At 41.2% G+C, this 27,330-nt stretch overlaps 1 protein-coding gene across 1 annotated transcript in view; it reads right to left on the bottom strand.

The window, feature by feature from the left end:
• Positions 1-27,330, bottom strand: part of itfg1 (integrin alpha FG-GAP repeat containing 1) — a 140,467-nt gene that overhangs the window by 93,490 nt on the left and 19,647 nt on the right. Inside the window, exons 7-8 of the mRNA XM_080033189.1 lie at positions 22,993-23,042; positions 13,798-13,879 (exon numbers count right to left, since the gene is read on the bottom strand). Of these exons, the coding sequence (XP_079889315.1) occupies positions 13,798-13,879; positions 22,993-23,042 (132 nt within the window). The remainder of the gene's footprint in view (positions 1-13,797; positions 13,880-22,992; positions 23,043-27,330) is intronic.

The raw sequence follows: 27,330 nt of genomic DNA, 5'->3' as shown, positions 1-27,330 counted from the left end.
TATTATAATCACAATGCCACGCGCGCTCCATCACATGTTCAAACGGGGACCGAGCCTCTCAAATCAACAGCTCAAGTGTTTGTGTTATTCATAAGTACAAACACAAAACACTTCAGAATAGCAGGTTCTGTTTCAGATAACACACAAAAACACACACACCCACACACACTTAACATGGCAAAACAGCCCTCTCATTATGTGATTACTGAATTACTTTTTACATACACATACATCTGTGTCTTTAGGTCTTCAACACTGTGAAGCAACGAACAAATTGGCACATGTAATCATTGCAAGGCAGTTGGAGAAAAGCACAGAATGTTCCCATTCCCTTTAAACTCGGAAACTAGTTCATATTGACAGATTTGGACAGGAGGAGCATGAACACCACAAGGCCACTGTGAAGTGCTTTCTAGACCTAAATATAATCCTTCGTCATGAGGCAGTGTGGTTAGTATATTTCTTTTAAATGCGATGGACACTCAGGGTTGAGGGCAACATGACCTAAAACTAGACCAAATTGTTAAACTGACCTTGTTATATTAATAATGATTGTTGAGCAGAAACATATGTGAAAAAGCAGGTCCAATAAGATATGTGCGGGGTTTCCTAGTCTTGAGACATTACACTTTAGGGGTTTTACTGTTAGGAGTGACAAAATCAAGACATTTAATGTAGCCTTTTTTTTTTTATATATATATATATATATATTTACATACATACAAGTCAATAATGAAAATCTGTGTTTGTTGCAGTTCAGGTTGTTACATAAAATATTGAAAGCATCAGTGCATTTCAATTTTATTTTATTATTTTTGACTGGAACACCTACATTGAGCAACATTCATATTTACAAGTCAAGAAAGCGCTCTAAATGTGTTAAAAACATAAACACTATCACAGACATGGAAACATTGAAAATTAAAAAATAGACAGCTAGTGTTAGCTTTGGTTGACTTGAATGTACAGACGCGCACACACACACGCACACACACACACACACACACACACACACGCACGCACGCACGCACGCACGCACGCACGCACGCACGCACGCACGCACGCACGCACGCACGCACGCGGTGTTGAGGTGTTTGAAGGTAAAGTGACACCAGACATAAAGTGGTGAATGTGTTTCCAAGCTTCTCATCACACAGTTTGTCTGAATGCTTTTCAACAGGGCAAGTGCATCGCTCTCAAACAGATGTTGTGCCATGTGGAACGGGAACACTGAATGACACTGATGATGAATGACAGTGCAGAGCAGGGGAGGAGGAGCAACTGACTATGGCTGTCAGAGCCAACTCAACAAGGGGGAGAACAGTTAGAAATAAGGAGATACACTGCAGAAGATAATAAGTAAACAAGCTCTATAATGTACTATTCCCGCCCTGAGGCACATTGTTAAATGTGATATTGGGTTATATACACAGTATACATTAAATTGACTTTATCATAACATGATCAAAGTGTCTGTGATGGACCTTAGGTAAGTACAGTGCTGCTTGAAAGTATGTGAACCCCTTGAGCATTTTGGAATTGTATTCAGTTTAACCATTAATCATTAATTTTGATCAATACCAGTATTGTTTATATGAAATAGCAGATGTTTGTTTATCAATTCAAAATTTTTCTTTTCTGAAAATCAATTGTTAAAAAACAGATAAAACAAATGATTTGCCAACTTTTGTATGTGCAAAAGTTTGTGAACCCTGATCTGCATTGCCTAAATCGAGCAGGTAAACACAGTCAGGCGGGCCAAATTGAGTGATGAAATGTACCAATGTAATGAGAGATCTTTAGGGAAGAAATTGGGCGGCACTAGATAAAACAGAGATAAAACCAGGTCAGTTTAGGTCCACCAAGGTGAACCCATACAGGTCAGGGGCCTCATTTATAAACGTGGCGTACGCCAATTTCTACGCAAACATTGGGATTTATAAAAAGCAAACTTGACGGGAAGATGTGCAGTCCTCCACGCAAACTCTGACCCATGCGTACGCACAGAAAGTGGAGAAAGGAGAAACGGCGACTCCGTCGGCACATGTATGAAGTGCGAGAACAAATTAGTTTGTGTAAAATGAATCCAGATACAGCCCTATTATAAGCCATGTAGGTCTATCATATAGGGAGTTCCTTTGCAAAACGGATGAAGCCATTCTTACAACTAATAAAAAAATGCCTCCACGGATTTTTCCATGGAGTGATAGCCTACCAACAAAAAACAAAACGAATTAGGCTCTTAAATAGCCTACAAACGGAGATATGAGTGCAAATTAAAAAACTAAACGTTTGAATAAGCTCTGCATGTTATTGGATTCATTCTGATAATATTGAGGTGGAATACAACCTATTACTTTTACACTGACGCTGTTCTCGATGCCTCAGTCAGGCAGACAGGAGTGCACAGTTTCATACACTAATCATAAGCCTACTGTACATCACATACTGTGCTAATTTTTCGTGGTTTTTAGTCCGTTTTATCTATGTGTTTTTCTTTGTGTTTAAGCACGTCGTAACTGTGTTTTGAAAGGGACTGCGAAGTTTATTATCCGCCCGTCACTGCACCGGGATGAATCCTCCGAATCTGTATCTCATGGGGGGTCTCAGTGTCCCCCGCTTGTGGCACAAACACTGCTGTGTGAGGATATGCACTTTTTTGCGTCCACTTTTATGTCGGATCGCTTCTTTTTATTTCGACCACAGCGTTCGCAGAGATCGCCACAGGCTGCACTCTGACGCCTTTACCCTCACACTGCCACCAAACTAAATTTTCCCTGGTCGCCACTTCTCCAACGGGTACTTCGGCGTGACCGCAGTGATCCACTCCGTGTGGAGTCTATTTTTACATTTCCCTTTCAGTCGGCGATTGCCACTACCGCCTTCATGCACTCAGTAAATGATATTAATTTGGGCGTGTTAATGACTATGTATGGGTAAATATGGGCGTTACGTGAAGCCCGCAAAGGCTGCGCCACATTTAGATTTGATTTATAAAGGGAAACAGGCGTAGGACGTGAGTGCGCACTGTTTAATAAATCAGAATATTTTTGTTCGCACGTACATCCTACATTTCTTCCGTACGCTAGCTTCCACGTGAATCCCACGCAAAGCTTTATAAATGAGGCCCCAGACATGCCAAAAAGGGAAAGAAAATCTCAGAGGAATCTCAGGAATAGAGTTGTGATGCTGCACATTTGTCTGGGGACAGCTATAAATAAATTAGAATAAAGTTTGAGCTCCATCGGTCCACCGTGATGCAAATCATCTACAAATGGAGAGCTTTAAGAGTGACTGAACATCTTCCTAGAAGTGGACTTGCTTCAAAAATATCCACAAGCGCCACAATAAAAGTGATTTTTCTGGTACAGGCCAACCCAAACACTCAATGCCAATGGGTTAAGAAAGCACTTAACAAATTCTAAATATCTTGAATAACACAGACCATATAGATCATACTGTAATGTAATTATAATTATAGCAGCTCAACAGTATCTCTCTTTTTTAAATAAAGCTCTCTCTCTCTTCCTGTACAAAACGTTATCAAGACTGCTAAAATCCAGGATAGCTTGGCGACTTCAGAAAACCTGCATTACAAAGGGGGAGGTTCAGAGTTTGAACGCTGTGCCCAGTTGCAATATAAGAAATGCAGGATCAGGATGTGATTTGGAGCTAAGTCCATGCCAGGAACTAAAGGTCAGAATATTTTCTTGCTCTATTTTGACCATTTTTTAAATAAGCATTCCAAATCTGTCTCTCTCTGGAACCCACAAATAAAGTGTGACTTTGAACAATTCTTCACAGAGATGTGGAAATGGCACACACACACACACACACACACACACACACACACACACACACACACACACACACACACACACACACACACACACACACACACACACACACACACACACACACACACACACACACACACACACACACACACACACACACACACACACACACACACACACACACACACACACACACACACACACACACACACACACACACACACAGTAATATTCCATGCCTCTGATCCACCTGTCCTTTCCTCCATGGATACCTTCTTTCATCTATCTATTCATCTGTCTCCTCTCTCGCTCCCAAGCTTATTGTGTCAGTCACTTTCTCCCTCCTATTTCTCCCTTTTCGGCCATAACGCCTTTGTTTATCTGTCCATCTCTTAATTCGAGGGATGAGAACTTGAAGGGACCAGCCTAAGAAATTGAGAGAAAATTATTCAGAAAATGGGTAAAAGATGACAACACAAGAGAGCAAGAGAGCGAGAGAGCAAGAGAGAGAGACTATACATATACTGTGCAGATATGCATTGTGACACATTGGCATTCATAGAGTACAACACAGCACCAATAACAATGCAAATCATAATATGCACACGCACAATCACCCAGGGGGGGATGCAGCCAGATGCCTGAATCTAATAACATACACACCCTATGATCTGACGGAGGACTGTGTGTGTCATTGTCCGTATGTGCTTGTAATCTGCCTGTGTGTGTGTGCTAAGGGTGTAATAGAGGGGGAGGAGTGTGTGTGTGTGCGTGTGTGTGCGTATGTGTGTGTGTGTGTGTGTACTATAATATAAGTCTTGTCCTTGGGGAGGACAGTGAGTCATACAAAGAAACATGTTTAAAATAAATAAAAAGTACATAGGCTACATTATGACGTAAATATACCGAACATATTTTCGGAACTCTTTTTCGCCAGGCATATTAGAACGATTATATGAATTTTAAAACAAGAACTCCAAGCCTTTAAGAATGGATTCATTTGCAGCCCAATGTATCTTTATGGAGGGCATATAACTCGCCTACGCTGGTCTGAAGCCAAAGAGGTGCCTCTACATTAATTGTCTATTTAAAATGTGGGCGGGTATCTAATAACGTCTAATAACCCTTATTTAGTGTAACTACAATGGATAGTGCAATGTGAGGCAAGTGTTACTAGGTTTGTATGCATCATTTAAGCAGTTAGGAGACTGTATTTGTTGCCATTTTGACAAATTAGTACAATTAAATGTATGCAAATAGCAATTCCTGTTTAAAATGCACCAACAAAAGTGCAGAGCACAATCAGTGGATTACTTTGATACTGAGGAAATTTTAAACATGATGATTATTTGGCAAGTTCTGGAGTGATGAGAAGCATCAATAATGTCTAAACAGATGAATAGACCTTTATTTGCAAAATACATTGATAGAGAGTAGGTATTATAAGATTATCTGGAAGTTCTATTCATACTTATGCCAATATGTCTAGATTGGAATTAGGTATTCTTCCACGAATTTCAGCAACCTGCAACTAAAGGTAGGGTTTGAAGTACATGAATTGAAGCTGTGTGTGTGTGTGTGTGTGTGTGTGTGTGTGTGTGTGTGTGTGTGTGTGTGTGTGTGTGTGTGTGTGTAACTAAGTTCTCATTGATTTAAAGTATGCATCTGTCCCTCTAACCTTGTGCAGTCTCTCTGGCTCTTCTCCGATTTCCCATTCAATACACAGCACTTGTAACAACGTACAACACGATAACACTTATCTTATGTATTCATTCTAAACTAAAGAGCTAATTATTATGTAGGTCACTGTGGGTGGGTCCTTATAATTGAGAGCACTACTTATGCATAATTACTTATATTGGAATAAGAACGATGGAAACAAGTTCTACCTTCAATCAAGGACTCTTTTCTGTCGGAGGTCATTTGCATGCAATTGAATATTAAAATGTGCAAATTAATACCTAAACTCTGAAAGTGTAAACCCGGGGGACGCGATCATTTGCATATGGATTGGAATATTTCTTAATGCAAGGGATATCACAAAACGGTGCTTGATTAGGAGAGTTTATTTTCCCCATGCCCGTATTTTTACTTCATTAATTTGTTCTGGAGGGATATCTTTCACATTAATGCAGATGTATGCTGTAACGTGATACTGCAAACACACTAACAAGCAGCACTCCAGTCCATCCGTTTTATGCTTAGTTTACACTGGACAGCACGGTTCGGTTTGGCACGGCACGGTTTTGCAGGGCACAATAACCCTGGATCTTGATTGCGTTTCCACTGCCGACAGTACCCGTACTTGGTAGGCAGGGTATATGTCGGACCTGGGAAAATATATCCACTCTTTTTGGCCCCTTTGGGACTGCTTGGAACCCCAACAAAGGGGTGACAAATATAGATGCAGCACGGTTCGCTTATTTTGGTACCCTTTTCAACTTTTGACAGTGGCAACGCAAATAAATGAGCGCCGAGCTGGTGAACCAAACCGCAGTGGAAACGAGGCTTAACGGGTACATCCATTTTGGCAGGAGCCCGAGACTGAGAGAGAAAGTGATGGAGAATGTGTGACTGCAGAAGCAAAGCGAGCGAGAGAGCAGAGTAGACTGGTGGAAAACAAGACAAGAAGGCCAGTGAAAGAGGAAGAGACACAAAGGTAAAGAAAGAAAAATGTATTCATAGTATTCCGTGTTTTGAGGAGAGAATGAACAGACAGGTAAGAGGGAGAGCAGGAGAGGTTGACTGTAACACAACATAATAAGATGAGTGGAGAAAGAGCGCCTGAGGGGAGAGCAGAGAGAAACAGGCTGGCCTGTTAACATGCTCCCTTACTTTCACGTATACAATACATACACAAACACTCTCTCTCACATACACAGCATGATGACAGCCTTTCCCATGTTAAATATCACTTCCAAAAGCAATCCTGTCTCACTGTCTTAAGAAACCTCCCTATCTTATAGAGCTGCTGGTCACATAGCAGCCTCCATCCGTTCCTACCTGCAGTGAAGCTAACTGACAGCACTTGCTTGTGGAGCTTGGTTGGGCTTTACCTAATGATGAATTATGCATTGGTCGCTGTCACTTTGAAAAATGCAATTACCTCAGCGATAAGGCAGATGGGCCTGTTTTGTCTGGCATACGCTGTGCATCTATTACCAGTGTGGTGCTGGAAAAAGGGAAAAACTGCTAACTAGCGGCGTACGGACAGATTCCTGTATGCATCCAAGAACACACACACACACACACACACACACACACACACACACACACACACACACACACACACACACACACACACACACACACACACACCTCAAGTTTGGCCAATGTGTGCTGTCTGTGGACGTTACTTACAGAGATAACTTCTATGCTACATAAAGCTGCATAGAAAGGACAATTTGTATGACTAGGGGATCATATACAGTATGTTCTTAATACTAATATGCATTTACTAATTAAAAACATACATCCATAGGGTCTGTCCCTTTCTCGTCATGTGTTTTAATGTATTGTTAACATTATCATCATGAAAATAATCACTTTCAAATGGACAGAGAACCAGACAGACATGGGGAAAATGCATACGAAAATATAATGGGGGTCATACAGGGATAGGGTAGATTGTGCTGCTGCCCTCTCTCTTTTTCTCTCTTCTCTCTCTCCTCTCCCCTCCAGTTCCTTCTCCGTCTTCCTCTTTAGACCACCCACCCAATCATATCTTTAGAATTTAACTCACTTCATGTCATCTTAGAAAAGTGTTACATTTCTGCTTACACTTTGATTTGCTTGACCCCCTCTCTTCTCTCTTTCAACGGCCCTCCCTGCGGTCACCCATTCAAGCTTTTTCCCCGTGAAGCCCAGAAGAGATGAGCTTTTTAATGAGCCTGGAGAGAAGGCCAGTCTCATATATACGATGGCCACACACAGAGAGATGAACACTGATACATTAATGATAGTGAGAGAATGAAAGGCTCACATGTGCTCTCTAGCTCCCCGTGGCACAGTTAGATGAAGCCATTAGTGCCACAGTGGGGGAATAACATTATTGTATACTGTTATGTTATTTTTCTGTTGCACACGCACGCACAAACACAAGCAAAAACACACACACACACACACACACACACACACACAGTTACTGCCACTGTTACACTTGAACACAGATGGTTCTTCAGATTTGAACTCCTGTTTTGGACGTGTACATGACTTGTACAGATACGGTAGTGAGCACTAAGAAAAGAAGACAACGGCGTCCCATCTGGGGAGCTGCAAGCATGTGTGAGTCTTAACAACTGTAAAGAAAGGTAGAATGCTTGCTTCGGGCTGAAATGCACCAATTTTTGGACGTGTGCCATTAAAATATTGAAAGAGTTTTTTTTTTTCCTGAGAGTGCAGCTTTTGTTTGGGTTTGGAGTGGATTTCTTGTCAGTTCCAATCTCCTCTGACTCACACTGAGCATCCTATTCAGCCCTGCAGACTGTATGAACATACACCAAACCACCCCTTGTTGAAACTCTATTTTTCTGTGGTCTGTGCTTGAGAATAAGAAAGTTACAGATACAGCAAAAAAATATATATAAGAAATATAGTTAAAGTGATGAATGCATTTCACTTGAAAATCCAGCATTATTTGATACAGTGGATGGCCTAAACTTTAACCATCCATTCAGCTATTGCCTATCACACCATGGTATCATTTATTTAAAAAAGTGTTGGATCGTATTGTTCTACATATTGGAAAAACACTAACAAAAACACTTACAACTTGACAAACTTGGAATCTCTTTAGCAAAGCGAACAGCGAAGCTTCTAAGTTCTATCACAACACACTAAAAAAAGACAGTGACTAAAATAGATGAAGGGGTTGGTAGAGGGTCCACCTCCAGCAATGTCATAACAATGACACCAAAAGCTGTTGATGAAACACAGAGGGAGGAGACGGAGAATGAGAGTGAAAGGCAAGTAAGCCATAGATAGCACAAGTACAGTTGATCAAGAGAAATGAAGATTGACAGTGACAGCCGAGTAGGGGCTAAGCAGACAAAACGGAACAGAAAAAAATAAATAAAAATGGAGACACGCTACATCCTGTAAGGCATCTCTGCCGGAATTTGGCAGATTAATAAAAAGCGTGACCCTCAAAGGCTTCACTTCCCCGCTAACGAGGCCAACGTCTTGAACTGACATTTCCGAGGCGGACGAGAAAGAGGGGGAACAAAAGAGAAAAGGATTAAAGAAATGAAAAAGTTTTTTGTCGAGATAAGCTCAGGATTTTGCAAGAAAAAAAAATGCAGTCGCCCCCAAGAGATGATGAGTTACATTCTCTCTCACACACACACACACACACACACACACACACACACACACACACACACACACACACACACACACACACACACACACACACACACACACACACACACACACACACACACACACACACACACACACACACACACACACACACACACACACACACACACACACACACACACACACACACACACACACACACACCTTATAGGTCATTTCCCCTCTGGCTCATTCATAACTGCCAGTTTAGGAAGGGGGAAGTTTGTTCACTAAATATTTGATGGACACCCTTAGCTGCAATGAGATTAACAGATTACATTTGGCCAATAATGATGTGTTCATCAGTGTGAAACGCTGTGTGCACACTTGTGTGTGTGTGTCTGTGTGTGTTCTCATGAGCAAGCCCAAAAGTTAATTAAAAATGCATTGAACATTACACAGCTAATGACAGCACATAGCTCAAACTGGGTGTTAAGGTCACACAGGCAAAATGAAAAACAGAAAAGGTCTTAATCTCATAATAGCAACTGAGGTTTAAAAAAAAACAAAGCAAAAGGCCTTAAAGCAGAAAACACTGTACGCTAGAAAGGATATTAAAATAGGTTTTCATCATAGTTTTAAGACATACTAAAATTGTTAGGACGTGGCCCGCTAGGAGAAGGGTAAGCCATTTAAAACCAGATGTAAATGGTAAAATGAAGTGATGTGTTAAATGTGGCCGTAACAAGAAGTAATCCCTTTTTTTTCCAACAGATACATTTCTTAGTCTTATATTGTCAATGGATTTCGATACATTACTTACTCTTTAATTTTTCTAGAATCAATACAGTATAGGAAATGTATAGTAACAACAAGCTTCTGAATGAAACGAAGCGAGCCTTGTGGGATGGTGGATATAATAACTGTGGAAAAATGCATAGGGAGCTGGAATGGAGACTGGAGAAGAGCAAGATCTCATACAGGGGAAAGGACTGCAGAGAAAACTCCAGTGAAACAACACGTGGGAATGTGTGGTCAGGAATAGAAAAAGACCACAGGCTTCAAGGTGAAGCCTGGACAGAGCCAATGAACTGAACAGCTCTTTCAATCGATTCAGCACTGAACCGTCAGCTGCCTCCTCTCCCGGCTGCACAGACCCCACACCCTCCTGCCTCTGTCCCCCACAGCTGCTTCCCTCTGACACCTTCCCAGTCATCCATGCTGCCTTCCATTGACATTGGAAGTCGGAGGTTAAAACTGACAGTGAAGTCACCACTGAGATGCCCGTGTCCAAGTAGCACAAGTTGGAAATGACAAGAAAGCATGTCATAAATGTTCAACGTTAGCAATCGCCTTATAAACGTTAGCCTTTAGGGATCCCGTCGAGGTAGCCGTTGTTAACGAAACTTTGTTTCATTATATATTATAACATGTTGATAACTAAAACATTCATGCTTTTACTGTAAACTTTGTTTGACCTTACAAGAGAGGTACTGTGAATGTCCTTGCAGAAAGGAATAGAGAGACTCCCACATTCCGTTCTCAGATAAGAATATCTGCGCAATTAAAACTCATCTTGCAAGGAACTCAATGACCCTGGACACACAAACCTAGTTTGGTTCGCATACACCTTTTTCATGCATAAAACTTTGTACATTTGTTCATTTCGTTGTCTCAATCATGATTTTACACTTGTGACGTATGTTGATTCCCTTGTGGCTGTTTGCAAGTAAAAACTTCACCTGCTTTGAAGATGCCTTGACTCAGATCTCTTTATAAAAAACACTTGGGTTTTTTGATAAAATAATTCCTTTAACAGCCGTTGTCAGCCATACCAGTTGATAACAACACTCTCTGTTGTATTAAGCGCTAACAAATAGCATAGCAACATATATACAGGTAGGAAATAGCAGTGACATGTGACTGAAGAGCTAAAATGATCAAAGTGTTCAGTGCTGTTCATTTGCTGATCAGTCGTGTTGAATGTTGGTCTCAGGGTTGGGCGAGGTTTCTCCGAGTTTCCAAGTTGGAATTCTGACCTCAGGGGTCGTTCCAGTTGAAATTTCCGACTGGGAACTCAGAAACTCAGAATTCCCAGGTAAAATGGCACGCAGCACAAGTCCATACTCTAACACTGTGCCTACACCTCACCCATCAACCCCCCTCACCCTGGACTTCAACAAGCCAGTAGACACTGAGCACCTGTCTCTGTCCCTGTCTGTTTCCAGCCAGCCAGGTGAAAAGGCAGCTGTAGAGATTGCACCAGAATAAGGCTGCTGGTCCTGATGGTGTCAGCCCCCTGTGCTGTGAGAATCATGTTCTTTGATTTTTTGCTAGAGACTTTAATATGATCGTGCCTGCACTGCTGCATGGGAACTTCAGAAAAAATACACTTAAGACACATCTATAAGATCCTGGATGATTGACTTCCTGATAGACAGACCATAGTTTTTCCTGCTGAGGGGATGCTTGTCTGATTACAGGAGCACCACAGGGGACTGTACTCTCACCTTTCCTCTTCACACTGTATACCTCAGACTTCAATACAACTCAACAGTCCTTTCATCTGTAGAAATAGCCAGGCGTACTCAGTGGTTGTGGAGCAACCACATACACTTCAAATTAAACCAAGACGAGGTAGATAGTTGTGGATTTTGGGAGGACCAAGACTAAAGGCTTGAGACCGGGTGTGCCTATAGGAAGGCAGGTTTATCTCAAAGCAAAGGTCCGCTTCAGTCTTGCAATCCATGCATGTGTATTTTTCTGATCGATATGGCCATGTTCTGTCACCGGGGCAAGAGTCTGTTGTGAGAAGAGGTCTACAGTGGCAGCATGATGGAGGTTAATACTACACTGTGGCAACGCACAAGCGTGAATTCCATCACCAGAACGTAGACGCAGAAAGTGCTATAGGTGAATCTGTCTGTATTCAGATAGAATATTGCTTTGTTGTATAGTTCTCTTCTTCTTGATATTCAGAGGGCACCTCAGAGACCCTTGCAGAAATGGGCGGATGGCAATTATTATGTCATGTGTCACCCCCAGACATTCCATTCTGGGAGAAGAGGTGCATGTGGTGAAGGGCAACATAAACCAGGGGATTCACTGGTCCTGTGTTCCAAATCACATACTTTTTATTTGTACTATACTACATACTAAGGTACAGAAAGGTATAAAGGCCACGGGACAGAAAAATAAATCAGATAAGGACGGTTTTTTCTATGTCGATAAATGTTAAAAATAAAGATAAATGTTGCAAAATGCGTTTGGAGTTAGTGGGGCATCTAGGTATTTTTGGCATACTGCAATTGTCATGTATGTATTGGGAAATCTATACTAAATAGTATGGAAGTATGGGTATTGGAACGCAGGGTGGGACAAAATACTGGAACTGGAAATGCATCATGGAGGCTGTCTACAAGAAGTGACAGAGGAGACTGTATTTGATGAGGAACCTTAGGTCCTTATCTATCTACAAGATTTAATATCTTCTAGCAATCTGTTGTGGAAAGTGCATTTTTTTCCCCCAGCCATCTGTTGGAGGCAACATCATCAGAATAACTGAACAAAGTGATAAAGAAGGCTGGCTCTATGCTGGGGACTGATCTGGAGCCCATAGAGTTGGCTGTGGAGAGAAGGATGTTGCACAAGCAGTTCCATCAAACTGTTAATCAAAATGGCATTTACTTTGAAAAGCAGCACAAGGGACCAGCACAAGCCGTCCCTCTGGCTGGCTGATGTGGTAGCTCAGGGGCCACTTGGTGGTGCACAGGCAGCAGCCAGGAGATTAGAGATTAGAACGCCAGCAGAGATTTACCGAGGATAAATGTAAAGCTGAGATGAACAATGAATACTACTGGCCAAGATTGTTTAAGGGGATAAACTGTTCAGAAAAATCTGGCTACATGTAGGATTGTGTGTGTATCAGAGTGGGATGTGTGTCCACAATTGTGTGTATGTGTGTGAGTGTGTGTGTGTGTGTGTGTGTGTGTGTGTGTGTGTGTGTGTGCGTGCGTGTAGGGGGAAGAAAGTTATGTGATGCAAGAGCTGTAGTGAAAATGCCGAAGCCAAAAAGACCAGACAGTCCTATTTGGAAACCTTTGAAGCTACACAGCTTCAAATACTGAGGGAACTTAAAGGGATTTAGGAGAGGAATGGATCTGCCACACACATACAGATAGGGAGGGCAACACACTTTTGAGTTTACTCTGGCCCTGTCCAACACATAATACTTTCTAAGTATCTCGAGTGCCTTAACACACTTTCATATCTTCATTTTGATATTTTACATTTTCTATCTGTCCAGTTACAATCAAACACCCCAAAGTACACACCAATGCTGGGTATATAGAGACCTGTCAGGTTGTCATTCACAGTAGAACACACACACACACACACACACACACACACACACACACACACACACACACACACACACACACACACACACACACACACACACACACACACACACACACACACACACACACACACACACACACACACACACACACACACACACACACACACACACACACACACACACACACACACACACACACACACACACACACACACACACACACACACACACACACACACACACACACACACACACACACACACACACACACACACACACACACACACACACACACACACACACACACACACAGCAAAGAGAAATCTCAATCAATCTTACCAAAGTCAACAAAGGAGGACTGTCCGACTATCTTGAATGATGGATCTGCTGACATGACTTCAGCTTTGGTGAAGTTCCCGTCCTGAGAAATTGACCATAAGGTAAAAAGAGAGAGAGAGAGAAAAAGGGAGACAGAGGGATTATGCAGTTTCATAAATACATTCATATATATTGCAACTACACGTTTGTTAAGGCTGCAACTACAAATATTAAATATTTTGCATTAGGGATGATCAATTATTTGTTGATTAATTTTTGAATGTGTAAAAAGTAGAAAGAACTACATGTTCCAGAGCCCAATGTACAGTATCATTTTCCAATTGGTTTTAATTTCCAACCAATTGTTAGGCAACAGCCTGGTCCTACCAGACCATCGTACTTCATTTCATTTGTACAGAAGGTCTGGAATCGCTCAATTGACACACGTTCCCTCACTTGAAGACAGGTGTCTGTTGAAGTTTAAAACTATCGGATCTGCCCAGTGCCACTCTGGATCTGCCAAGCAATTGCATAACGTTTGGTCATGACATGTCATGTGCCGGCTTCTGAGCCACTCCTTCTGTTTGCTGATTGGACTGGCAGAAATCTGGCTGGATAGCACCCACTAATATACCGCACAGCCAGACTGACTAGGGAAATTGAAATTGAGCAGAAGTATGTTGGCGGGCGGTGCCAGGCTAAGGCAACACATCATCAGATTTTAAAGCTTGAATCAGTAAAAAGTGACTTCATTTTGACTGTTATTATATCGACTGATGATTAAAGTTGTTTTCAATTAATATTTTGGCATCACACTTAGTAATCAAATGAGTCATCGTTTCAGAACTAGGTTATTTGAGGGCGGCAGCTAACATTGATTTGTTAACATTGATTAACCTGCCAGCTGTCAGGTGAGGAATAGCAGCATTCCTCACATTGGAGGAAGGAAGCTGGAAACATTTATTGTTTGACGTCGTCACCCAAAAAATGATCTAAATGGTTAATCAACTTTCCAAACTGTTGCAGATTAACCTTCTAATCAACCAACTGATTAAGCACCCGATCATTTCCGCTGTGATCGATATACTTTTTTTTACTTGTGTGGTGGATCTTAAAATGGCAACACGCTAAGGCTGCATTGCGTAAAGTTGTGTCATGATTTGATGGGCACACCAGATGTACTGAGTTCACAGAAAAAAGAGCTCAAAGGATGGCTGCTTTTCAGGTTTAAGGGAACGCTGCATAATATGTCATTGCAAGTTCATGTGCGTCTTGATGCTGACATATTCAGTATGGGCTCACACTGAAAAACAACGGGTGTGAGTGTTTTGACACACATCGTATGCTGCCGGTGTGTGGTGCCCTTTACAGAGGGCAACGGAGAAAGAAGAGGAGATAAGCAGAACAGTGGAGGAAAGGATGTTTGTGTGTTTGTGTGTGTGTGTGTGTGTGTGTGTGTGTGTGTGTGTGTGTGTGTGTGTTAGAGAGAGTGTGAATGTGAGCAAATGTGATTCTGTGCAGTGGGAAACTGTTGCCTGCTGATACCAACATTAGTCATTTATGAGAAGATTGTAGACAGATACAATGATCGAGTCAGAGAGGGCAAGATATACATTATGTATAAGTGTGTGTAGGAGCTGTATGTGTATGACTGTCTATACTACTTTGTGAAAGACTTTTAATGGATTAAGTGTTCAAAATTAGGATGGTTTGGTTAACATTTTAAATAAGATGTACTTTTTTTGCTACTATGACTCAAGTAAATTAAAGGGAATTTGAGAGAGTGAACTGAAAAATAGACAAATAGGGACGGATAAAAATATATAACACAGAAACCAATCAAATGATATCTCCCATATCCCGGCATCTGGCCTGTGTGCTTTGGAACTCAAACTACAGTATGTCTCTTTATGATGAAATGTAGCAGAAGGAGTTGTAAGCGACTTGTTTATTTGCACTATACATTCTGTCTGTGTATCTGTATGTTTGAATGTTGTATTGTGCTATGTGTATATCCATCCATTCTATACATTCCAACATATTGGCTGCTTCTTTCTATAGAACTACATTGGACAGATTCCCGCCACACTGACATTGCAATGCTTTGAAAACTCCCCGTGATATTGATTTTCTGTGTGGAGAAGAATTCGAAAAAACAGCACAAGAAATGAACTGTTGCCAACATCCATTACTACTTAATGGCAGAATGGGGAAATCTTTGTTGAACAAATGACTGTTCAATAGCGCACATGATGTGACAGCTAATACATGGCATCTGACACTTTCTTATCAGGAAACACACCATTATTATATTAGCACAATGAGCCGTTACCCGGAACGGCTTCTTAAATAACAATTAACCGATTGGTCTGTAAGTATTAGTGCAAATGGCAATATCCATAAAAGTGCCAATTCAAAGCGTAGTGGTACAGTTAATTTAGGGTCTCTTTCCTGTTTGTATTCCTTTTGGCTGACTGTTGACATGCTGTAGCTATGTTTATGATTGTTATGTTAGTGACTACACTTCCCAGCACCTTAGCGCCAGGATGTGGCTTTGTTTATAAGCCTTCACAACACGGAGAGATCTCTTTTCCTCTACTGAACGTAACATTGTACGACTGGACTGGCGGCCCATGGGAGCTGGAGACAGGGATCTTGGAACCAGAGGATTCGGTGAGCATAGCTACACTTAGCCTCTGTCTTATCAGCTCTTAGTTTGCCTTTTCTTCTGTTCTTTTTGTTGTGTTGCAGTAGCGTCATAAGTAACTGTGTGGGAGTTGACCATCAGCTCTTTAAGTGTGCTAATCTCTAGAAAGAACAGACTATGCATTAAGACTCTGAATGATAGCCTGGAAATCCAGACCCATATCTAGAACGATATAGGGTCTAACCACCTTCAATAGACCTTTCCAACTCAAGGGGCGGCTCCTACGCGTGCATTTCAAATACCACTACACGCAATTGGATTGCACTACGACCAATCAGAGCAATGAACAAGGAGATGTATTTAGCCCCGTTTCTTTAGCGAACAGCGGGGTTAACTGGAAAATTACAATTTTGTCGTGGTCGGTCGGCAACAGAAAATGTTTCTGTCGTCTTCCAAATCGTTAAGTGTCGAGGCTAAAGCTGTTTCAAACTCAAACAAAGTATCGGCATCCATCTTTATTATTTATCATCATGGCTTTGACGGCGCATGCCCAGCACTGTCTTCATCCGGTTACGTCCGGCCCAGAGTACCATTCTGGCCTGCCCATATCAGATAGAACAATTTGATTGGCAACTCCGAATTTTCTGACATAGTTAATGAGCTTCAATGGATCGTGCCTAGACCAACTGGCTGGGCAAATTTAATTTACCAGCGGCAGGTCTGGATTTCCAGGCTATGTAAATGAGACTTTCTCAGCAGACTGATCTTGTCTTGGTAGAAAAAGCACATGTGTTACTAATAAACTTAACAATGGCTCCATTCCTATTAAGCCATGCCAGTGTGACAGTGGGCCAACATGCACTAAATACTAAAGACTCCAAAGCAGCTAAATGGAATTCAGCCATCATGTATTCCTATTGGGCCATTTCTGACTTGACTGGTGTAGTTTGGATAGTCCCAAAACATGGTGAGATGAGAGTGTTTTCAAAGAGGGGAACCACCAGAAAAGGTTGTTCAGCCCTGCGGAGGTGTTGGGGAGTCTAAAATCTTGCAGATGGGCTGTCATGGAAAGTGCCCACTTAATCATCCTAATGGCAGCCTCGTACTCCTAGTCTCGCACTCCATCCTGAGACATTTAGATTAGGAGACTAATGAATAGTGCTGCCAGCGCGATGGTCCACTGGATTTATGAGGCTTTTGGCCTGAAGTTCTCTTTAGGTCAGTTAGTGCATCAATATTATGCCATCTGACTGAGGGCTTTTTTGCACGACTGCTAATCCTCGATTGTGGCTAAAAGGACTTGGACATCAAATCTTAAATATTGCTACTGTAACATGCTCTTATAATCTGGAGACACAATTGTTTTCTGAAGTAGTAAAGAGGATATGAGAGCCAATAATTCTGGGAGAAGAGAGAAACAAAAGAAATAGAAAAGAAAAAAACCTGGACAGAGAACTTGCCCAAAATAAACTATTACTTCAATAGATAGCCTAGTTGTATGTATATGGTTTATTTTGTCTTCAGTTTTACAGTAAAGCCACTGCATGAGTTGCATTCCAGCTAAAGTAATTATTCATGAGAATTATTAGAATTATTTTTTTATTTTTCAGTCGCTGCTTATCATACATTGCGGAAACAGTGCTGACTGTGAGTAATACCCTCCAAATCCTAATTAGGTTATTGCAGTAGTTATTCACAGCACTAGAGTAATGATCGGCCAACACATGCATGGACAAATCATACAGAAAATGTTATAGTAATAAATGCCCATTTAGTTTGCAATATACAAATGGGTTACAAAGTGTTCAAACTGAAAACAGCTGAGTTGTTTTATGCCATAAATAAAGCCCCAATATTACACTTAATTTCAATTAGCCAAAGCACACACATTATGTGCAAAACACACACAGACACACACACACAGAGACACACACACACACCCATACACATGCACACACCAATATTAATACTTATTTCCACATAGTACAATATGTGAAGCAAATATTGTGAAATCCATGAAAAACCTATCTATTTAGTTAAAAGCAGTGGCTATATGTTCGAGTGACCCTCGCAAAATTAAATGACACACTTTAAAGCAAATCACTTTAAGAGCAGGGAGAAAAAAACTCACTAGAACATAACCCCCCCCCCCCCCACACACACACACACAGATGTAGTGGCAACAGGACGTAAATTCTATGCGTTGAAGATGAGCTCTTAGTCAGTGTGATTGACGGGTGCTGGCTGCCTGATTGCAAGATGTCATGATTAAAACTGTGTGTGACAGTCTGAACAGTTGATTGATGTGTGAAGCGATGAAAGGATTAGGGGTCTTTTATTTATTATTCTTCCCTTCTGTTCACTTCATACACACACGCACAGACACAGACACAGACACAGACACACACACACACACACACACACACACACACACACACACACACACACACACACACACACACACACACACACACACACACACACACACACACACACACACACACACACACACACACACACACACACACACACACACACACACACACACACAAGTGGAATCACAGAGGCATAGTTGTGGCAGGAAAATAAGTTTTACTGCACAAACAGAATTGCAGTGGATTGATTCTGGCCTGGAGCACAAGAGGGATTTTCACTAATATGGTGCAGTGTTGATGCAAATGCTGGAGTCAAACGTGTGTGGTATGTGAAGTATGCAGTGGCGCAGGGCATTTGAGTAGTGTTTTCTTGTGCTGGGGAACATAGCTAAATGGGATGCAGTGAAAACCCACTGGTTCATCAAATTAAAAACTAAATAACATGTTCTCAGTATGGTTTGACTTACAGTACTGTGCAACTGTTTGAGGCAGATGTGAAGGAATGCTGTACTACACTTTCAGGATGTGCTGCTGTTTTGGCGAAGCACAAAGAAACAGGCAACGTTGAGGATCGTAGACGCAGCGGTCGGCCAAGGAGACTTAATATCAGCAGATGAAAAACACATCAAGCTTATTCAGAAGATGCCCAGCAGTGCCATCAGCTCAGGTCAAGCAACTCAACTATGCACGCACACCTAGGAACTGGGGCTCAGAAGAATGGAAGCAGGTGCTCTGGACTGATGAGACAACATTAGAAATATTTGACTGTAGCAGAAGGCAGGTTGTTAGATGAAGGGCTGGAGAGCGGTACACTAATGAGTGTCTGCAGGCAACAGTGAACCATGGGAGAGGTTTCTGCAAATGGAGTTGAAGATTTGGTCAGAATTAATGGCGTCCTAAATGCTGAGAACAGTAGCTGGATGTACCTGGGCCCCACTGGTGTCTGCCAGTTCTGTGCTGATGGCACTGCTGGATAGAGATTTCTCTTCTGTTCATTCACTGCATGTTGTTGATTTATGAAAATAAACTATTACAACTTCTGATTGTTAAAGCACTCTTTGTTTACAACATTTTTCACACCTGCCTAAACTTTTGCACAGTACTGTATGCTATATATATACTTGAAGTATTTGAACTAAATGCTTAACTGCGATAGACATTCCATACAAAGCAACAGTCACTATGTCGCACAAATCGAATACAATTATCCTGATAAATTCATCATAATCAATTGATAATTCAAATCTTCAAGATGTGCATATTTAGAATTTGATATTGTGTAACCCTTTGAGGTAAGCCTATGCAAGCTCACGTTGGCCCCCTATTACATGCATATGAGGCTTATAAGCCCATGAGGAACATTTGCAATAGTTATGACAATGCCAAATTAGCATTAAATGAAGCTAGTTTGTAGGTGGCCATTTCATTGTTAACCTTTGCAAAAAAACGAACACAAAACACCACCATACTTTACTTTAAGCGCCCAAGTAGGAAAACTGCTCATCATTTACTATACAATATTTTCTTCTTGAATGTTAATAGCCATCTTGACCCTGCATAATATGTATATTTTAAACTTAATGTAAAAATGTCGAGCCCATTTCTGCCCCCCTCCATCCCCCATCCCTCTGTGATTGCTTTCTCTTGTGTAATCACAGGAAAACAGAGGAATGGGTAGAAATGGGGGGAGACTTGGGTGGAAAGAAAACAGAGAAAAGTAATTAAAATGGAGTGCTGGAGAAAGAATAGCGTGTTGGCCTGTGACCGGTAGATGCGGCTGCATTAAACCGAACAGCGCAGTGTGATTAACAGAGGTCGCATGCTATATGAGGATGTTGGGAAATGGCTCGGTCTTGTGTGTTTGTGAATGTATATGTGTGTCCGTGTGTGTGGACGGTATCTTTCAATTTGTTCAGGTGTGTGTCCGGACATTTGCATTTGTTGTTTGCATTTAAGGAAAGGGAGAAAAATAAAAAGAACAGCGTGTGTAGGAAGATTTAAGGAAAAGATAGGGCTTCTTTCATAAGCTGGAGATGGGAATGAGATGATGGAGCGATACAGGTTCACTGCAGAGGACTTGACTTTAACTCGTTCTTTTTGTCACAGTGTGTGTGTGTGTGTGTGTGTGTGTGTGTGTGTGTGCGTGCATGTGTTTACTTTGACTTGCCCCAACACAAGATTTAAAGATCCACCAAACAATGAAGCTCCATCAATCAATTAGCAGTTGGCACGGTGCACCACATTAAAAGTTCCACCGAACTGGATATTGACCCTTCTTACAAATAGAACAACAAAAAAGACTCAATGATGAACTAATTACGATGGATAAATGACCCAAAGACTGAAGTATAGTCAGGGAAACATATGTTTAGATCCACTAACTAAATGAGAACACAGTTTGTACCAGGCTTGTAGTGTGAGCTTGGAAGGGTAACCTCTGTTTCCACATAAATACAACGAACCTTTGAAGTCAAGTGACTTCCTATTTCTACTGAGGCAAAGAAGCTCCACTTTAAATGTCATTTACAGGCTTATTACACATTTACGGTAGATGAAGAAAGGCTTAATGTTTAAACAACAAACAATCTGAAAGTCCATAGCTCTGACGAGGCTGCAATCCTCAAAATCTCTACTTTTTTATAACAGAAAATGTTTAGTGTTTCCTGTGGAGGGGAGTGGTACACCATTGTTTTACATGTCATTTTTCATAAGTTCTGTTGTGATTTGGCAGTATATAAATACAACTGACTTGACTCTTAGTGAGAATTAGAACTTTGCCTCTTCAGTGAGCTAGGCTAGTAGACCCAGAGCTGAACTGCACCTGTGTGTGTTCCATGTGTTTGTGACTCAGTCAAGCATGTTTGTTGTGGGTGGTGAGTCTCTCCATGTGTGTGTGTGTGTGTGTGTGTGTGTGTGTGTGTGTGTGTATTAGCACGTTGCTACAGCCATAGAGGAGTGTATGCCAGTCATTAGCAGTATTCACATTACTTTCTGTTATTTAGTGTGTAGATAACTCAGTATTATAGCTACTGTTACTGAAATGGCTCTACTTTTATGTTTCTTTGTTTAATCGTTTCAACTTTTGTTACAGCAAACACACTTTTTAACAAGACGAATGGCAGCACACTAACATGTTCAAGTGATAAGTGATCATTTTTTTGGCAGGTATGTGTTAACCTTTAAAACTACAGCTGAAAAAAACTGAACATTTTGAGCTGAAAGGGTGGGATGTATAGTTTGTCATATGGCGACCATGATTGGTAATGGTCAATGGTCAATGTCAGTGTTTTTCCTTGGCTTCTCCAGTAAACATGTTTTTGAAAAATCCTTCTAAATAACAAGCCGGTATGAAAACAACATCCTTGGCTGAGGTAAAACAAAATAATAATAACAAATAATCCCCAGGAAATTCAAAAAGATGCTGTTTTTTCATCAACATTCCTACCACCTGTCAGCCATCCTTTCTGGTTTAAGGGTGAGGCCGTTTATTTGCTGTTTTTCTCTCTTCCCTCTGTCTCTGCCAAACCTTTCAATCTCTCGCTCTGTTTCTCTCTCGTTTCTTTCCTCCTCCCCTCCACTTTCCTCATCCCTCTCTCTCTCTGATAAAATAGACTAGTGTTCGGGCTTGTGCCTCGACCGGCTGAATTCCAAACAGGCCCCTTGCACAAAAAAACCTAGCATCCACGGACTCCCCTCCCTGCTCTACCCAGAATATTAACTAGCCCTGCAGCAGTGCCAGCAATCCTGCAGCCCCCAACAAGCACACCAGAGCTTTGAAGATGTGTTGGTTGCATCAAGGAAATTAATGGAGAGGATGGTGTGTGGGTCCTCACTCTCGTTCATAACTTTGGTTGTACTTAAAGGAGGTCCACATCATTTTTCGATTGTTGATGTTCATTTATCGGACACACTCCTATAAGGTGTAATATTGTAGGTCCTAAGTTAATGATCAACCCAATCATTTTGGAAGTAATTGTTTCAGCCATATTTCTATTCACCTTACATACTAGCGCTTACAACAAAAGAGCACAAGAGTTGTGACAAGCATATACACTGACTTGATTAGTAAAATCTTGTTTATGACACTGTAGTCATGCTTCTTGATTCAAAGACACAGAAGATACTCATTGGACTCTAGCAGGGAAAAGGAAAGCTAGACATAGAGAAACTAGAGGGCATATAAGGTCTTATTACCTTGCTGACCCAGGTCTCAAAGTTGGGCCCATCAGTTGTCAGGAACAGATCTGGAGTGGGAGACAGAAGGGAGGATGGAAATCATTAAGTGATACACACAGGTCATTCAGTATTCATATCAGTATTGACACTCATACAGCTGGAAGAAAAAAGAAGAGAAGACAACCCAAGATTGAAAACGGAAATATATTTCAAAGCTTGGAGTTAGTGATACAGAGATAGACTTGGACATGTTTTGACAATTCTCATACACTCTATCAATGACTGTACAATGCTGAGTGTAGCTGGGATTCCTAAAATGAAAAAAAAGATGAATTGGCAGCAGCATAAAAAGAGGTGCAGAGAAGGGAAAAGGGATACTGGGGGGCGGGGGGGCTCTCCCATTGACGCAACAGGCTTTCACTCTGCTTACTTTCTGGAGGCCTCTACCCTCCCTGGTAATGCCAGCAGCTCGCTCTATCGAAATCCTATAACTTTGCACTTGTACTCATATTCCCCGCTCTCCAAGCTTAGGCTTGCGGGCTGCACTTGTAATGCGCTTTTCTGTCTGCTTCTATGTGTGAGACTTTCATCGCAGCTTTCTGTGGACTGCGGTCCGGCCCGCACAGTAATTGGACATGAAATACATATTGGCATTGATCTGCCTTAGGGCCCTGCTATACTCCGTGTGTTGACGTGCTCTGCATGGTCAAACATATAGGGAAGAATGAGATGTGTGTGTAATACTAGGCTGCGGAGGAAATCATGCATATCTATGTAGTAACAGGATATAAGAACCGTAGCCAACAGCAAGATTAAAATACTGCAGAACAATATATATAATAGATACAAAAACAACATCCAATTGAATAAATGTCTTTTTCATAGGCACGATGTCACACACTGTATTGACTGAAAAGAGTTCTTCTTCTAGCATACCAATTTGTGTTGCTCACAGGAAACCCAACTACTTCTGTTGGTTGATCTGTTTCAAAGAATGTTTACTAGCACACCACCTACCTTGACCCACACAGCCATCTCCAATTATATTCCAACACTCACATGAAAAGTTAAAACCTCTATGAAAGTTGTAAAAAAAACAACTTTCACTTTCTTAAAACTTTGTGCCCACACACAGACTTCAAAATGTTTTACAAATGCAAAGAAGATAACACAGCATGCATAGATTATGCATATGTGAACACACACTCTGCAGGGTACGCTCAGTGATTTGCACATTGTGTATGTGCTTCGCAGGGGTGGAGTGTTGATGAGCTCGACTAATCAGCCAATCAGGCCTCTCTAGACAGAATCCAGCCGTGATTGGCTGATTAAGAATGCCATCTGTGTGTCAGTGAGGGTGGCATGGGGTAGACGGAGAAGCAGAGAGAGAGACGCACCAAAAAGATCTTCATCTTGTAAACACTTCACATTTCTCGCCGTGGGGGAACCTTACTATTTAGACTCCACATCTCTACTTTTTTTTCTTTTTCTTTACCTAAGTTCACTTCTAACAAACTCCTTTCCCCACTAACTTTTCTTCTTCTGGTCTCTTACTAAATGTCAGTCTAAATTCAAACTGCCCTGTAGTTCACTGGGCCTGACAGTGGCCACAATGAAGCCAGCAGTGTATTGAGGATATAAACCGATGGCTTGAAATTGGAAAGTGCCCTTGAGCAGGACACTAAACTTAAATCTGATTTTTTCCACCACATAGGAATGCACTATTTAAAAAGGTGTGTGTCGAGGGGGAAAATCCACAGAAGGGAAGCTGAGGTATGTTGGTAAACTGAGCAATAAGTGAATTTTAATGTGATCCTTGTGACATTACTGTCTTCAGTGCATTGCCCTTCTCTCCCTATACCCACAGTCCCCACCAGAACATGATTCTACACAGTCTCATAAAGAGCTGCTGCTAGCTATAGCAATATAAACCCAACTGCTGCCACCATCAGTCACTATAACACAGTTTTACCGTTCCAGGGATGTTTTTACTGGGCCGCCAAGGGCTTTTTAGGGACTCATTTAAGATGAAAGAGATAGTATAAAGAGGAACAGAAGAAAACAGAGCAGAGAGGAATTAAACAGAAGAGAAACAGAGTGGATTCCTAAGTGAAAGTCCTTTGTGTAATAAGTCGTTCTTTGTACAAGCCTGCTTTAATTGGCACACTATTGCACTATTTATATCTGGAATATTCTATCATTTTTCTAGACGCCAGGAAACGATACAAAAAAAAAGACATCAGAATTTTTCTTTCAAAAAGGGTGGAATGATAAAACCATAGATTGACATTTCTACGTTGTCATGATTTAAGTTAAAACAACAATTATATTTGTTTTTGTTTTCTCTCAGAGTCAAGTTTGATAAAGTGTTGTTCTTCAAGTCACCAGTTAAATGTGGGGATGCAGAGTCACAAAGAGTGAGATTGCAAGCCCTTGGTAGCCTGCTCCTTTCTATGTTTAAAGCTCGAGGTAACATTATCTTCTAGTTGCATAAACCACCTGAGCCCTCGACAGAGCTGTCAGTGGCTGTGTGTTGCACTGTGGGTAATATAGGTGCTGGGATCTGACAAGGAAGAATAATGTGTGTGGAGAGACTGCATCTAAGGGGGGCACGCCCTGTGGGACAGAGTTTTTTTTTTTTTACTTTGACTTCATCCACACTTGTACTCTACCACTGAAACACAAGCATTAATCTTTCCACCTTTTTTGCATCCTGTAAGAAGACAACATTTGAAAATAACCAGCAGTGTAGGCGTACTTCAAAAGTGAAGGGAACACTGAGCAGATTTTTGTTGAGGTGATTTTCTTACGGGTGACAACAAAACAAGTGCTGTGGCTGCCCTGCTATCATGACAAGCTAGCTAGTAATCCTGTTAGACCTGTATGGTTGGAAGTGACCAACACAACCATCAAAGGCCTGCTAATCCCATCAAGCCATGGCTCAGTACGAGAAAACATGAACACAGCTGTAGTGTTGTGAACAGTCAGTAGGGTTCAAAACACAAGCCTTACTTACTGCCATATTATTCCCTTTGACAAAATCCTTTGATATTTCCTTTAATTTGCATGATTGCAATCACTGTGAACTAGGTTTGAATTAGAAATTGCTCATACATTTTTTGTCCTCATACAAGTAGATGTTACAAGACATTTTTTATCGCTTTGTTTAATGTTACAAATTTAGTGCATTTTTACCCAATAATATGTGTTCTATGTTCATTCCCTATTACATAGTCTTTTTGGTATATTTTGCTGTATATGGCTGATACCATAACAATAATCAAATGTGTTTCCAATAATTGCATATACATAAAATCTAAAAGCAAGCATACTAATGTGTCTAGATAGATACTATGTAAATACTCCATTGCTAAAACTCCATATCTCCAAGCTTGTTCTACTCTCCCCAGCTATTACATTTGTTCTTGATGCTGTGTCACACATTGCGTTTTATTTATCTCCTTTAGGTTAAGTACAAGTGCACTGCAGATATCATCCACACCTACAAAAGATTCCACAACACAGCAAATCTGGCACAACGCACTATTCATACTGTACACACATTTCAGAGCATAGGCTAATAGAGCTGTCATACTCCACCACTCTGGAAAGATGCATTCATAATTGAGGTTTATAAATGTGTTTGTGTGTGGGAGTGTAGGGTTACGCAACAGCAAAGGAGACTCAGGGCTCTAAGTGGTATGTCGTGTCTCCGGATAATTAAAAAGCATGCTAACCGTAAAGGCTGGAGCAACAGCTACGCTAGGCATAAAAACACACCGCTATGGCAGACACAGAAAGAGGGACCCATACTAGATGCTAAAGCCATACAGTTTTCAAACTGCACCTGAATACAAAAACAAAAAAGACAGGCTTACAAAACAAATGACTAAAAGGCAAAACAGCATACTAATCCTTTAATTGCAAAGAGAGGCAATCTATAATCACTTGATTATTTCTTCCGCTCTAGCACGTTCAAATGTTTCTGTTTGGTTAAATTGTCTGTTCCCTGCAAATGACACTTCAAAAAAAGGCTCTCCGTCACACCCACATGAACAAGTACATGATGAGCAGGCTGCATACACACACGTACACCCGCCTCCACACTGCACTGCATAGCTGTTTTCAGTTGTTTGTGTGCATCTGTCTGTGAATTCCTTTGTCAATCGGGTCATTGTGAACCAGCCAATCATCTACGAATCAGAGGCCTTTCACACTAACAGAATAATTGCAAGTGTGTATGTTACTAATAACAGAGTGTGTAGATCAGCCACTTCCACAGCTCCATCAAATCACAACAAACATGACAATAAGGGAAACTGTAGCACGGACCAGCTACAGTTTGCGTGCTGCAAC

The sequence above is a fragment of the Ammodytes marinus genome (genome assembly GCF_949987685.1).
Source record: "Ammodytes marinus genome assembly, chromosome: 1".
NCBI lineage: Eukaryota > Metazoa > Chordata > Actinopteri > Uranoscopiformes > Ammodytidae > Ammodytes > Ammodytes marinus.
This window is presented reverse-complemented; position numbering and strand designations above follow the sequence as displayed.